The 16667-nt window shown below is 33.3% G+C and overlaps 1 protein-coding gene across 1 annotated transcript in view; it reads right to left on the bottom strand.

Moving 5' to 3' along the window:
- Nucleotides 1-1375: 1375 nt before the first annotated feature.
- Nucleotides 1376-16667, bottom strand: part of LOC144975082 (TPR repeat-containing protein DDB_G0287407-like) — a 38597-nt gene continuing 23305 nt past the window's right edge. The window contains exons 17-27 of the mRNA XM_078918791.1: nucleotides 16223-16318; nucleotides 15136-15284; nucleotides 13332-13434; nucleotides 12848-12997; nucleotides 10812-10930; nucleotides 9720-9864; nucleotides 8900-9014; nucleotides 5855-6110; nucleotides 5179-5404; nucleotides 2162-2374; nucleotides 1376-1471 (exon numbers count right to left, since the gene is read on the bottom strand). Coding sequence (XP_078774917.1) covers nucleotides 1409-1471; nucleotides 2162-2374; nucleotides 5179-5404; nucleotides 5855-6110; nucleotides 8900-9014; nucleotides 9720-9864; nucleotides 10812-10930; nucleotides 12848-12997; nucleotides 13332-13434; nucleotides 15136-15284; nucleotides 16223-16318 — 1635 coding nt within the window. The 3' untranslated portion in view covers nucleotides 1376-1408. The remainder of the gene's footprint in view (nucleotides 1472-2161; nucleotides 2375-5178; nucleotides 5405-5854; nucleotides 6111-8899; nucleotides 9015-9719; nucleotides 9865-10811; nucleotides 10931-12847; nucleotides 12998-13331; nucleotides 13435-15135; nucleotides 15285-16222; nucleotides 16319-16667) is intronic.

Raw genomic sequence — 16667 nt, 5'->3', positions numbered from 1 at the left:
TTGTCTTCTGGCACTTTCTTACTCACTTCATTTATTGTTATTGTCAACATAAGTGCCTGCTCCACTCACATTTTACGAAGAACAAACCCCTTTTCATAGGTTAATTGTACAGCACAGATATATATCATATGTATTTCATAAACTATAAATATACACAGTCAATTTTGCATCAGGCAACCATCTTTGGATCTGGACATTAAAATAACTATTATTGAAAATGACTCTGATTCAATGCTAAACTATTCAAATAGTCAGCAATTTATAGAGATAAATTTATAAAGTGTAAATATATTTTGTATCTCTAAAATTGTAACAAAAATAAGAATAATTGTTGAGTAAGTAAGTATAAATTGCGTAGATAAAGTAAGAAAAGTAAAGACAAGTAAATACACTCTTTTGGCTATTTAAACAGAAAGCTGTTGGTTTATTTAATTAGAAAATGACATGACAAGTGAATATTTATTTATATAAATGCTAAAGAAAGCTAGTAACTGCTACAAGAAAAGAAAATGGTTAATAGTAAAATGTTGATATGATAAAGTAGAAGGAAAGACAGGTTGATGAATCGCAATGAAGCCTGGCTTAAAGTAATGCCAAAGACAAAGTCCAATTTTTTTCTAAATCTATGTTAACATCACTAGAAATTATAAATAATATCCAATATTACTTATACTGATGAGATGATACGGTTTAAAAAAGCTACCACTGATCGGTTTTAGTTTACTCTAACAAAACAATAAATCTGACATTCCTCACAAAAAGACTTGTAACAACGATGTAACTCAGGCTTAAATTATTACAACTCTCTTAGTGGTAACAGTATGAATATTGTTTTACAGGGATAATTTCAATGAAATAAGTCGCATCATTAAAAGATTACACAGCAATTCTGAGAAGATACAATGAAACTCTTTTTCTTTCCGAAAATCAAAATCCACACACACACATATAATCACACACACACACACACACACACACACACACACACACACACACATATATATATATATATATATATATATATATATATATATATATATATCAGGCACTTTCGTTTTTTTCCTTGAGCAAGATTATTAACCCTCAATTTGCTCACTTGGACAACATGGGTGATTCCTGTTGACATCAGACATCTTGTTTGATGAATTATCTCTATTCCTTCGTGGAATGCCAAAGCGACGATGTCTTATGACATCGTGGCGCAAAAGGCATAATTTTTATTAAAATATATAAAGAGACACAGAAACGAACGTTTTGGCCACACAAAAAAAAAACTGTGAGTGACAATTTGTATTATATATATATATATATATATATATATATATATATATATATATATATATATATATATAATATATATATATATATATATTGACAGTATCACAGATTTAGCAGGCATTGGTCGAAATCAAGACTCATTATTTTCATCTTGTCTTAGCAAGTCTTCTATCATTGTCAGATGTTCTTTTGCCTGCAAAATTAAAAACATGGAATAAATTGATATTGTTTATTCTTTATTACCTCTTAATTTCTTTTTCCACATAAGCCTTTTATAAAGAAGCGAAACTATTTCAGCAGTTTTTGAAATCATCGTCAAGGGCCAGAATTTATAAAAAGAACATGTGTGTGTGTGTGTGTGTGTGAGAGAGAGAGAGAGAGAGAGAGAGAGAGAGAGAGAGAGAGAGAGAGAGACTGAGAGAGAGAGAGAGAGAGAGGGAAAGAGAGAGAGAGAGAGAAAGAGAGGCAAGTGAGATCACGAGTTGTAATGATGTGTTTAATCTCGTTAAGCTTTTTGTTAATTTATAACTATGTATGTAATTGTATTTACCCCTTTATCATTTGCTTGATAATTTTTAAAAATTCATTAGTCTATAGCAATGCCCATTGTAAATTTCCAGATTTTTCATCTTATCTCATCTTCCAACACATGGAGTGTTAAAAATCCCCTTAAAAACAAAGCCACGACAAAAGATTTATAATGAAAAAAGGTGGCATGTCAACTTGCACTATGGCAGTGGCAATAACCCAGAGAACAAATTATATAAAATTAAATATTTAATTACAGATCTGAATTAAACTGCAGAATTTGAGTGAATTAACCACATCTGAAAAAAAAAAACAAAACAAAACAACAACAACAAATAAATATAATAGAACTTACTTTATTTGCAAGGCTCTCATCAGGCATGTTGGAAACTTTTTCCCACAATTCCTTGCATAAACCAAGATCATTGGCCATTAGAGCAACCTGACCAGCTACAAGCATCAGCGCTTGATTATCTTTCTGATCAGCTAAAATTTCTTTGATCAATGGGTAAGCCTCCTTAAACAGTTTGAGCTGTCTGAGACCGTCAAATAATTTTGTCTTCAGGTCCTAGGATTTGAAAAAAAAATTAAACAAAATAACACAAGATTATAATTTTTCCATCGTATTCAACAGTGCTGAGTTGTAATAAATGTATTGTTTGTTGAATATTTGATGTGCCAATAAGTCAGACACTTCAATCACAGAATCATGAATTCCCTGTTTTTAACAGACACCTTTCCAAAATATGATTTTCAGTAAAGATCCTTTTTTGTAATGACCTTCGTCTGATGAATTATCTCAGCCATCAAAGTCTTAAACATCTTGAATGATTTTAAGAAAATATCTGAAGACCAAGTTACTCCTTTCAGTGCACGCTCAAAAATGGTCTTCATTTAAGATCTACTTTATTGAATCTAAATAAAGCTATACAGGATTCTTGAACTCTTGTGATTGGAATTTCCAACTAGTTCTAAATTGAGGTGCGACCTTTAGAGAGTAATAGGGGTAGATCATGAGTTTACTTATAAAGTCAAATCACTTTTCCTTGACGTCCACTTATTACAGTCAGGCCTGTAAATGAGCATTTTTCAAAAGTCTGAAAATTTTCAGTCATTGTGTTCATAACAATTAGTATGTAATACATACTCTACTGATTATAGATCACAATTGCTTGAAGATAATCAAAATTTACGGATACGTCTATGGCCTTGATATCCGCACTGTGATCAATGTTGTAAGTCTTGGGCATTTTTATTTTATCTTGATAGGTAATCTGTAACAATACAACTGTCAAAAATAATTACAATTTACTTTATGGTCTACCTCGGACAGTGAAACCATAACCATTACAATGCAATCAAAAAGAAAAAAAAATAAGTACCATAAGACAGCTTCGTACAAAATTTCATAATAAAATTTTTCACCCTTTTGGGCTGAAATTGATAATGAGCAGTGAGTGGAATTCAGATCCATGACCTGTGACCTCGGATGAAGAAAGCAGTTTCACTTTGGATGTCATGATAATCATCGGTAAAACCCAAAAGCAAAAATTACTCATTTTTGGATTTTCTTGGTAGTCTAAAATAAGACTGACATAATCATGGATAACGATCTATTATTAGGCTTTGGAATTTCCATGAAAATTGAAGTAACTCAGCTCCTTGTAATTGTTTATAGCCGACCGCTTTTTATGAATGGTTCTCACTCAATTCTTGTGGTCGGACTTTGGGAGTTCGGGAATGCATGTGGTTTTGTGTATTGGTGCGTTGTGTCCTGCTGGCGGGTGTTTTGAGCATTTTGGACAAACTCACAGCATGCATAGATAAGAAGGAAGGGCAATAGGGAGGGAGGGAGGGAGAGAGAGAGAGAGAGAGAGAGAGAGAGAGAGAGAGAGAGAGAGAGAGAGAGAGAGAGAGGGGGGGGGGAAGAAAGGACAAGATTCTTACTCTTAGAAAGGAAGAGGGAGGAAATTTGATGTGCAAATCTCATTATCTCATTTTATGTAACTTTACTATAACAAAATTGCATGTTATGTATATAATATGACGATATTACTATTTCTGACATAGGCGTGAAAGAACAGAGAGAGAGAGAGAGGTAGAGTTAGATAGATAGATAGATAGATAGATAGATAGATAGATAGATAGATAGATAGATAGATAGATAGATAGATAGAGAGAGAGGGGAAGGAGGGAGAGAGAGAGGGAGAGAGAGAGAGAGAGAGAGAGAGAGAGAGAGAGAGAGAAATGAGAGAGAGAGAGAGAGAGAGAGAGAGAGAGAGAGAGAGAGAGAGAGAGAGAGAGAGAGAAGAGAAGTGAGAGAGAGAGAAGAGAGAGAGAGAGAGAGAGAGAGAGAGAGAGAGAGAGAGAGAGAGAGAGAGAGAGAGAGAGAGAGAGAGAGAGAGAGAGGAGGACCACAGGCTTTCCCTCTCATAGCTTGTTACAGGAATAATAATAATATAATATGGAGTTTGATGAAGATGGTGAATGGTGTTATAGGGGAATGGTGAAAGTGAAGGATTGTAACGAAAATATTAGGAAGGTTGTTGTGATGATGATGATGATGATGATGATGATGATGAAGATGGTGATGATGATGATGATGATGATGATGATGATGATGATGATGATGATGATGATGATGTTGTTGTTGTTGATGCCGGTTTGTTTGTTTGTTTGTTTGTTGTTGTTTTTTTTTTCGATGACTACTATGTTACTAGTGTGCATCTGTGTGAGTGTGTCTATGTCAATATTGTATTGTTATAAATGTGTAACCAAATGACAAATTGCCACTTTTTTGAGGACAATAAAGATATATTATTATTATTATAAAAGGTCTTAATGTTGACAGTTAAAAGTCTGAAATTATTACTATTATTATTATTATTATTATTATTATTATTATTATTATTATTATTATTATTATTATTATTATTAATATTATTGTGATGATGATGATGATGATGATGATGATGATGATGATGATGATCATCATCATCATCATCATCATCATCATCATCATCATCATCATAATAATCATAATTATTTTCTTTATTATTATTATTATTATGATGATGATGATGATGATGATGATGATGATGATTATCATCATCATAATTATTTTCATTATTATTATATTATTATTATTTCATTATATATTATTATTATTATATCATCATTATTATTATTATTTATTATTATTATTATTATTATTATTATTATTATTATTATTATATTATTATTATTATTATTATTATTATTATTATTATTATTATTATTATTATTATTATTATTATTATTATTATTATTATTATTATTATTATTATTATATTATTATTATTACTATTATTATTATTATCATCGTAAACTTACCATTGCTTCAGGATACTTTTTTAAGCCAGCCTTTGCCACGTTGACCAAAGCTTGCCAGTTTTGCACACCCTCACACCAGATAATCCCCACAGAGTAGGTGGAAGAATGAAAATCTGGATTATTTTTGTCCATGGAGTGTAGCAGTTCCAAAAGTTTGTCCAGGTCATTTTGAGGCAGTACGTAATTCTGGATCAAATAAGCGGTCAGTCCATTGTCTCCTGGCCATCTGGATAGGAAAATAAATTAATAAGCTTATATATATGTATATAAAAAAAAGATATGCAATTATACTGAACTGTATCATTAAAAACATAAGTTATGAAGATGGGTAAAATGCTGGCTCATAATAACTTTTTAAAAACAGGAAATGATGATGTAAAATGGAGAGAAATGGGAAAAAAAGATAAACCCAAACATTCAAACAAAGCAAAGAAAAAATCAAACAAAACAAAAGACACAGAAAAAAACCCACCCCCCCCCTAAAAAAAACAACAACAAAACAAACAAACAAACAAAAATATAAAAAAAAACAATGATGAAAAATATACTTATGGTTCTTTCATAAAAGTCAATATTGAAAATTCAAGGTATGAAAGCAATAAAAAACTTAAAAACACTTTAAAGTAAAGCAAATAGTCACACAATCAGTGTCTTAAAATAATGATTTTTTCCTTACATTTCTCTCAAAGCGTATTCTATTGTATGTTCCTCTGGTCTATCCAATGTTTGGCTTTCTTCCGGTGAGAGGTTTTTATAACAGTGGTCCATCATTCTAAAATATTGGGGATCTCTCAACTCAGGAGAAGTAGTGTATGCCTCAAGGATTCTAATCAGTTCCACAAACCTTCCTTGATCCACCAAATAATTCATCATCTGTTGATGGAGATGAGTGAATCCTTGGTAGACCTTTTCCTCTCGTTTCAGCATTGCAACTGTTGACCGGGATTGTATAATGTTTGATATGAGCAAAAATATAAATCAAAACTCATAAGCTTTGTAAAAATGTTGAACTTATTTTTGAAAGGAAAATGTAATTTACAAATGAGGTGAATGTCATGTGTTATAAATATGCTGTATATTATTTGTTACAACATTGGCCAAGTATTGTTTTAAAAACTTATATAAAGCTGGTTGGTTAGATTTTAGGGTTTTAATTCCGACAACAGAACCAGTGATTTTTTTTAAATTGATTTTTTTCTTTGACAATGGTGGATAGAAAAGCCTTTTTAAATGTAGCCGGAATTCATCCTGTTGCTGTTTCATAAGACGGACAAAGCAAGCAATACTTTCTGATAGCTTTAATTATACCTTGATGGGTTCAGTTTAGATGAAAATAAATCAGTAGAACCAAACCAGGCCTAACGGCGAGGACGGGCTGATAAAATAAAGTATACATCAAAAGAAAGCTAAGAATCTTAGCTACACACCTTGCATTTTATTATCCCACATAATTACCTACTCAATCCACCACACAGAGCTGTCAACATTGGACTAGTTGTCGAACTTAATAGTCTTCAACAGTCATAACGTCACTTCCTTCACAATGACGCATGGTAACTTAGTAACACTGGCTCTAAACTATCGGAACAATGGCGGACGCCGTATGAAATATTTATCCGGCGAGCTTAAACGCGTATCCAGAGGGAAAAAAAACCCATCAATTTGATCATGTTTTGACTTTTACACATTCTGATCACAAGGCATATGAAAAGGGAATGAAAAGTTCTAGCCAGCATGAAGAATAAAAAGTAATGATTTTCTTTGTTTAGAACCAAGTTGGCCGCCGTTGCCGGGCGCGTGACATCAGACTACTGAATCCAATTGGCAAAGAATTCAGATGACTTTTACTGACCCCAAAGACGAGTATCCGCTACTACTTATGTATCACTTTCATAACAGTCTCCTTTCAAATTTTTCTTGAGCTGGGGGAACAAGAGGTAGTCAGATGGGACAAGATCTAGACGATATGTTGGATATTGTAAAGCTTGAGGTTTCATTAAGACAGCTTGAGTTGCATGATTAGTGTGTCGGCGTGTATTGCCATGCTGCAATATTTACTGTTTACCATTTTCTGGGGTATGCAGTGTGTAATTCACATGAAGTTTAAAAACAAGGTCAAATAGACACCTCAGAACAATATGTTTAAAGTCTATGAGATCTTGCTAGACTGCTATGGGTTTGGCATAGCAGAGACTCTATACACGTTTATACAGGGATAGTGGCAGATGTTCTTTGTTGGTGATGGGAAAAGTCATTCAAATTCTTCACTGACTTTGTGAGTTCTGTGTGGATCAAGATGGTGACAATGTGGAAAAAATAAAGTGCAGTTTGTAGCTATGATCCTAATTCAAAGCTTTCTTTGGATGTATGATTTATGCATCTGTTATCTTAAATAAAATTATAACAAATATCAAAATTAAAAGAGACGAGTCCCACCCCGTGTACAACGAAATCAAAATAAGCCACAGGAGTAACAGATGAAAACCAAAAGACAAAGATATTTTAATTCATTTTTACCATCGGCAATACGAAACGTTAGGATGATTTTTATTATATGAAATTCGAAAGATACTATATTCACTCTAAAATCTATTTATTTATGCATGTTTACGTGGTGCTATATCTACATTATTTATTATTTATTTATACATTCAAATACCATGCTTTAATTTTTTATCAACCTGTGGTAGCTATGTGCAATCCTTCTCAATCTATTTTCAAAATTCTATTTACATTACAACTCTATTCTACGTTCATGTCCGATTTTTATAGCATTGCTTGTAACTGCTGTATATTTTATGAATATTTTATTATAATAAATATTATTTGATGTTTATTTTGTTTTTAATTAGCTTCGTATCTTCATCAATTAGTTCATGACAGTGTATAAATCAGTGCTAATATAACTATGAATGTGTGTAACATTAACATTATGATAATTTCCATTCAGCATCAATAACGTATATCTTATCTTAAATGAAACTTATTTACCAACCCAACATCGTACATAGAGTAGTAGTAGTTGTAGCGTATGGTTACACCTCCAAATTTATTTTGTCAACCCAGCTTCTAAAGTCTTCCTCCGCCCTAAGGACGGTTTCGTAGCCACCTTCAAGTTTAGTGACTGCCCAGTACATAGAGTGACAGGCGCTGACTAACAAAGAGACATACTAATGGATGATACACCCCCCCCACACACACACACACACAAACACACAAACCGAAAAAAAAAAAAAAAAAAGAAAACTTACAATACAGTTGTATGACTGATTTCCATGTCATTTGGGTAAACTAACTAATTGATGTTGTTACCGTCTAGTCAGAGCTTAACATAAAAAGAATCAAGAAATAATTCATATAAATATGAATGATCCTGAAATTCATATTAGACTCTACTCTTTTCCAAATTAATGGGGATTGCATCAAAGCAATTGTAGGTATCTCTAATTCAATTTTCTTCAGGAAGCAAATAACAAATTATTTTTCTTCGTCAGTTTTCTAAGGTATTGCTTGGAAGTTGAGTGGAGAAAAAACAAAGTCTTTGGACTAAGCACATTATATTTTCAGAGTTCATAACCTACACAGCAAAAGGTAAGGCCTTGATTGATATAGAATTATAACAAAAAGTTTAGGCACACATCAACTTTTGCATCGGTAAAGTTTAAAATAAAAATTCAAGCAATGAAATTGAAAGGGCATCATGTCAAAATCATAGTCTTACAAACACGAAGGAAAATTTCCAAGGCTTCATCTTTTTTGTCTTGCAGCAGTTTTATATGAGCCAGATTCTCCAGAGGTTGCCACAGTTGGTTGAGTTCTAGTTTGACATTGTTACTCTGCAATAAAGAAATGTGTACGGCTGAAATAGTCAATTTAAAAAATAAGAAAAAATGCTTTGTTTCGCCTCTTTCGACTACATTAAAAAAAACTGAAACAAATAATGCCTGTTAATCACACAGAATCCTTCACTCTAGCAATTTGCTGGGTTTTTTTGTGTGTGCATTTCTTTCCAAAAACAAAAAAAAAAAAAGAAAAAAAATGCAAGAAGAAAATTATGTTTGAACACAAGTAAGAGGAGAAAAACGCAAACATATGTGTCATAATCATATCAGTTTTTTAGGAAATGTAATAGCAAGAGTGAAGCTGAGTAGGAAGAGAAAAGCAATTAGTCACATATAATCATGGGCATATGTTGTATTAGGTCAAACTACTTAGTAGAGACATGCGTTAGTAATCCTTTTATCAGCTTATTTAGTTCTTGATGAAATAAGAACATTGCACATCAGAGCATGCTTCCAGTTTCAATTTCTATAGCCTAATATTCGTAATAAGAGCAATGGCACTTGATTTTCAGCGACGTCACTTACTGAAAAGTACATTTTATAGAAAAAAAACAAACAAAACTATAAAAATAGGGTGTAGGAGGTAAACCAGTTTTAGAGACGACTTAATGCCAAATCAAGAACCTAGTATACGGCTAACTATGCATAATTTTACACAACTCATACACAATAAAAATATGAATATTCATTTTTACAAACTTCATGAATTTTGATGGCCTTTGTAGTATATTCCTCCGCTTTCTCATGGTTCTTCCTGTGCATTTCCAGGCTACCGAGATTCATATATGTTGCTGCTACAACTTCATGGTCCCAACCAACTGCTTGAGCTTTCACCTCTAAGGACCTGGAATGAACAATATTTCAAAATTAATAAAAGCGAAATCATCATTTATTTATATAAACTTGATTTACCTGAAGCACGATATGTGAAATTCCATAAAATTTTAATGAGAAAGATGGACTTCATTCTATAAAGAAGCATGAGTATCAAAGAGCCAAATGATTTTTGTACTCTTTCACTTGGAATTCCATCTGAGTTTCAAATCAGAGCATAACCATTGAACTATGGGAATGAGTATGAAATTCAGAAGAGAAGACTGCAATAATCCTTTCTTTTAATTAGATTAAAAATCCTCTCTTTTGTTTTGATTTACAAAGCTACTTGACTGTTTGATTTTTTTTTGGTGTGAACTAGAAATTATTAAACATTAAATTTATCATTTACATCAGTGAGCTGTATAGATATGAAGCTCGCAATGTAATGGAACTTTCGCATTCATCTCTCTAAATGTTATCAATAACTTGAATAAATCATGTACTCTCAGTCGCATAAAACTTCTCCCACTCGTTCTCATTCCTTTTTCTTAATTTTCTTTTCCCTTTCCTCCACTACTATCCAGCACTGTTATCCACATATTTGCTTTACACATCCTTTTCTATTCCTAACCCCTTATATCTCCTAATACTACACATAGTAGGTAGTCCATCAATGTCATGAAGCCCAAGTATAAGGACAAGAAGTTTCTGATCATTTTAACTTCAAAGACAGTTTTTTTTTCATCTGCTTCATTCTGATATAATATCAGTTTGATGTAATGGGTCACTTTTATCAACCTTATTTAATCCCTTCTCCCCACCCCCTCCGAACTACCAGTCTTTCCCTTTTATCTTTTTCCTATTCGCCTTCAAATACCCCCTCCCCCCCTTTCCATAAATGTTACAATGCAAAGGATAAATTAAAAAAAAAAAAAATTTCCCACGCCACCAGTTTCTTTAGTTAGTTGCTGATACCTCAAGTACAGTTTCTCGGCCTCGTCCATATTTCCCATTCTCCTCTGAGTTATAGCCATGTTGTTGATCAAATTTCCAACTATCAGGGGAAGATGACCAAAGTGGATCCGCTCGTATATCTGAAGATAAATAAGGTGAAATAAGCTTGAAAAGTATTTTCCTTTTCTACTCTTTATAATTGTGACCCACCGCCCCAATCTGGTATGATGACAGATAAAAAAAGGAAATATAATAACACAAAATTATGATAAATACGTTTCCCATTTTGGCTCCTTCAGAGTTTATATTCTTTCTTCTTAATAAAACAAAAAGTGTTAGCAAAAATCTCATATATCTGGCTATAAATTCAATTTCCACCAATATACTGTCCCAATATACCATTTGAAGCAATGGATCAAAATTATGAAAAATTAAGTTTCAAAGGGAGGTAACAACTGACGTTCTATCAAATGTGACCCTCCGCCTCGAAACGGTATTAAGTCGGATTTTTCAATTTTGGGTTTTTGGTACCCAATAATAGCTTATATTATGCTTACAATTTTGATACAAAATTTATAAAATTCTGATTATTCATTGCCCAACTATGACCGTTTTAAGTAGGGAGAGTGTAAAAACCAAGTTTTGAGAAAATCGACTTTGAAGTGAGGCATCGTTTTCACACATAATCAAATCAATGGGCAACGATAACTCCTCAGATACGGGCATTGAAAATTTGACTAGAATAGTAAAATTTGCAGAGACGCCAATTTTCAATTTGACTCACAGGAATTTCAGACACCACTCGGAGGAATTTCAATGCCGAAAGAGGAATTTCCGGACACACAAAAAGGGAATTGGGATGATATTTGGTATTGTGTTTACATATTGTATAATCTAAACAGATAATTGATTAGAATTATATTATGATATATGAACACATTGCCAAATGCAACCCCAAAGTTTCCTTATTTCAATTGAAGAAAAGCTCCAAAACATAATGATGGTAGTGAGGATGATGTTGTGTTGGTGGTTGTAGTAGTAGTAGTAGTAGTAGTAGTAGTAGTAGTAGTAGTAGTAGTAGTAGTAGTAGTAGTAGTAGTAGTAGTAGCAATAGTAGTGGTAGTGATGATGATGTGGTGGTGGTGGTGGTGACTGTGGTTGTAGTAGTGGCAGTGGTTGTAGTAGTAGCGATGATGTGGTGTGGGTGGTTGTAGTAGTAGTGATGATGTAGTGGTAGTGGTTGTAGTAGTAATTACGATGTGGTGGTGGTGGTTGTAGTATTCGTGATAATGATGTGGTGGTGGTGGTTGAAGTAGTAGTGGCAGTGATCATGTGGTGGTGGTGGTGGTGATTGTAGTAGTGGTGGTCGTGATGAAGATGCGGTGGTGGTGGTTGTAGTGTGTGTGTGTGTGTGTGTGTGTGTGTGTGTTTGAGAGAGAGAGAGAGAGAGAGAGAGAGAGAGAGAGAGAGAGAGAGAGAGAGAGAGAGAGAGAGTAGCACGAACTTAAAAAACCAACGAGGCTAAAGTTTGAGGTCAAAGTATTTGTTATTAGCTATTATTGACAAGTGCAGCCTTGGAAATGGTGGCTCTCTGAGAGAAAGTCAACTCTTGTTTTGAATGTTTCACTGATAGTTGCTTTTTTAAACTTTAAATATATATAACTTATCGTCAATACTTATGTTGAATTATTATGTTTTTATGTAGAAAAATGATTGTAGTTTATGAAACAACCAAAAAATGAAATTTGATCATTTTGACCATTTCCACTTTAAAACCGGTTTTCTTCGTTTCCAAATCCCGACTTAATACCGCTTCGAGGCGTAGGGTCACAAATAAGGTTGAATATTCATTGTTGACAGATCCACTTGATCCAGAGATCTACTCTAATACAAATCAATCTATTTAATAAAAAAAAAAATTAAACAATTATCGGAAAGCTCTCTGATGTATAAATAATCAGAAACAATGAGAAATAGTATTAGGAGTAAGGACCTGAAACCAGTCAATTCATGTTTCACAGAAAAGCTGTAAATTGTATTGAAAAATCTAACACTACCTCCATAGATCTCTTGTAATAGTCAATTGCAGACTCCAGTTGTTCCTCTGCCATTTTTACCAGACCAAGATTTTGAAGAGCATCAGCAACACAGGCGTCATTGCCAAGTATCTGGTGTATGTCTGTTGATTGCTGGAAGAATTCTTCTGCCTGGTAGGATGTAGGTACAATGAGTGAAAGAAGAGATTAAGAGGTGACAATGATGATAATGATGGATGATGATGATTATGATTATGATGATGATGATGATGGTGATAATGACGACGACAATGATGGTGCAAAGGCAACAACGCTGACGACGATGATGATGATGATGGTGGTGATGATGTTGATGACGATGATAATAATGATGATGATGGTGATGATAATCATTATGATTATGATGATGGTGATGAATAGGGTAACGTTGATGATAATTACACAATTGGTATTTTACCCAGTATTTCCACGAAAACAATTTACAAGACCACTACAACATACATACCATTGAATGCCGAGCCTGATTCATGTACAGAACACCTATTCCATTACAACAATAGGCCAGGGTCTGCTTGGCTCTATCATCATCAGCATTGGTCTCAAGGTAACTGTAAATAAATAATAAGGCACCGCCGTATTGGACATTAATCATTAATCAACTGTGTAAACACTGTTATGTTTAATTAATTTATTGGTTGAAAGGAAGTACAAAAGCTGGACACTTAAATTCCCATCAAATGCGGGGAAAGTGACTAAGATAAATTCTGCTAGTCAAAACTTAAATTCTTGTCTTGTATAATCTGAATTCGGAATGATACTTTGCAAAAGGCAATCACAACAATTATTGACAATGCAATAGCAAATTTTGATTACGTTGTAATTTAAGCAAAATAAATAACTAAACTGTTTTTAAGGGTTTCATAGTTATTGATAAAGATTGAAAAATGTTAGAATGCCTTTTTATTCACGGTAGATGTTAATGTAATTGTCCCAAACTGCCCTATCAAAAATGAATGCCGAAGTATGTTTGTTCTTATATTGTATCAACTTAGATTTCAGGGAAACTTTTCATTGATATAGTGAATACCTAACGTTAGAGAGGAAGGGGTGGAGAGTGAGGTGGTCGAGTAGACAAGGCAGCCCAGGCCGTTGAGTAAGAGAGACAGGAAGTAGGGAAGAAGATATAAAAGCTAGAATAAAGAAAGCCCAGTAGTCTTTTGTCACCTTGTCACCCATATTGAATGCAAGTAATCTCTAATGTAACTAAACCTAGAATATTTGATTCCAATGTGAAACCTGGAGAGTCACAAACACCCTTTCTCACAAAAATCCAGTCCTTCATAAACAAATGCCTAACAGGAATTTGAAAATCAGATGGCAAGATAACATTTCCAACATAGAATTATGGAAAAAGTTAAACCAAGAACCCATCATCACCAAAATTAAGAGGAGGAAATGGAGGTGGGTCGGTGACACCTTAAGAAGAACAGGGACAACTGTCACCCACCAGTTTCTCAATTGGAACCCCCAAAAGACACAAAAGGTTGGGCATCCAAAACAGATATGAAGGTTCTCACTGATGAATTGAAGATGTTTGGCCTCACTTGGAAGACCACAAAGAAGAAAGCCAAGGGTAGAAACAAATGGTGAACGCTCGTAAAGGCTCTGTGTTTCACATAGAGCAAAGAGGATTAAGTCAAGTCAGTCAAGCTAGAAATCCCAGGTGGAACTGTTTTACCATGAGCAATATCTAAAAGCTCACTTAGACAACATAGATGATTCCTGTTGAAATCAGACATTTTTTGATAAAATGCTAGGTGAAGGTAATCTTGCAGTGTCACGTGAAAGATCTATGGTTTTTGAGTTTTTTTTCCTCTTCACTTCATCTATATTGATTTTGCCAACGGCATCGATGAGCCTCTTTAGAGGTTTGTTGAGGTTAATGAAGTATGCAACGAAGAACTGAAGGCCAAGTACTGTTCTTTGTGACTGAGAATCCAGCTCTGCTTCATCATTATAAATCCTATTTATAAGCGTGCTTGGTGCAAAGAGGTAACAGGAAGAAGTTTAATTAATACTTAATCTAAAAAGCAAATGATTAGGATTGTAAGTACAATTTGTATTTATTTGTTTAGTGGGGTTTCGTAATTTGTGACCCTGTTAAATCATTAAAGCACCAATATAAGGAAGATGGGATAATCAAATAATTTTAGATGTTTGTGCAGTCAACGGGCCAAGGGAGATAAAAAAGAAGAATTTGAAGAAAATATAAAAGCTATTGAAAACTGTGAAAAATATAAAATACTCACCTTTCACATTCTTTCTTTACCATCCTCAAGAGTTCTTCCCCAAGTTTGTATTGACAACTGTCTACATAAGAAGTAGCCAGAAAATAGTTCTCTTCTCTCAGCATTGTCACACGGACATCTTCACGGACTGATTGGTCTTTTATGCCTTCCTGAGAATTTAACACGAGTTATATAGTAACTTCGCTCCTCACCACATTAAATAAGTGACACAAATTTTTAAAAACCTTTATAATTTGGTCAGGAGAGACAACACTTATTTGCAGGTCTGATAACCCAAATTATTATGGGCTTATTGCTGTAATTGAAATACTCTCAAACCAATGCAAAATATTGTCCATTACAACAATGTTATATCAAGTCCATCAGTTAGCAGACCTGCAAATATCTGCTTCCTGATGAGAGCAAATGCTCGAAACAATATTGTAGAAGTTGATCATAATTATACTTGAAATATTTTATAAATAGCTCCATTTATAAAAAAATTGAGCACGCTTATTTCATGGTTTTGTTTTTATTATATATATATATATAATATAATATATATATATATATATATATATATATATATATATATATATATATATATATATATATATATATATACCAGCATTTCAGTGGTTGTGTTTTATATCACTTTATTATTGTGGTGTTCCTTATTCGTGGATGTCAGGAGAAAGACAAGAAGGATGAATGGAAAAGTAGAGTTCTGTCGTTCCTATTTGTGTTGTAGATGTAATTTAGTTTCCATAATAAATGTATCTTGTTTGTAAACCTTGATCTCCTTTTATTTTATCATTACCATTGTCTAGCCATGAAATACAGGCCTCCTCCTTCTTTCTCTTCCTTCTGATTAGGCTAGGCTTAGTACAGTGGCCTGATCTTCCACTCCGAGGGAACTTATCAACGAGTTTCCTCTGTCTATCTTTCTTAGTCATCATTTCTTTATGTTGACGTTCCGGGCTATCTGGCTCTACAGACTATCTGGGAGTGGCCCGAAATGCCACACTATAATATTAGTTATCAATTCATAAAGGCAAAATAATAATTTTTTAAATGTTTCGATAAAGATAAATATTATTGCACCTACCAAAATTGAGATTTTCCTTTGTGTTATCAAGATACAAGATTCACGGTGGCAAATTTCAGTGAAGAAAGTTTTGGATGCCTTTAGCAATGGCATAAGCTGTTGAAGATAAAAAATTTTTAAAATAAATATATTCAGACAGATGAATGAATTAAAATTTGAAAAATAAATTAATCTTGAAAATTATACTACAGTGTATTACATGAAACATTAAACCAGTAAACTGCCGTACTCTGGAAAAACTAGCATTTACAAATTTGGCCAGAAAACTCATCCTTCAACTGTTGATCAATTTAAAGGACTGTCATCTTGGCAAAAACTCCCAAACCCGGGAGTATGCATAGTCCCAAGATTGAGAGATTTGCCAAGATAAGGGGCCATTTAAATCGATTGATATTTGAAGGACAAGTTTTCTGATCAAAATTTTAAATACGATTTTTCCAGAGTA

Source organism: Berghia stephanieae, chromosome 1 (genome assembly GCF_034508935.2).
Source record: "Berghia stephanieae isolate SIO BIC M18660-M18661 chromosome 1, UCSD_Bste_1.3, whole genome shotgun sequence".
Taxonomy (NCBI): Eukaryota; Metazoa; Mollusca; class Gastropoda; order Nudibranchia; family Aeolidiidae; genus Berghia; species Berghia stephanieae.
Note: the sequence above shows the minus strand (reverse complement) of the source record. Positions and strands in the feature narration are given on the sequence as shown.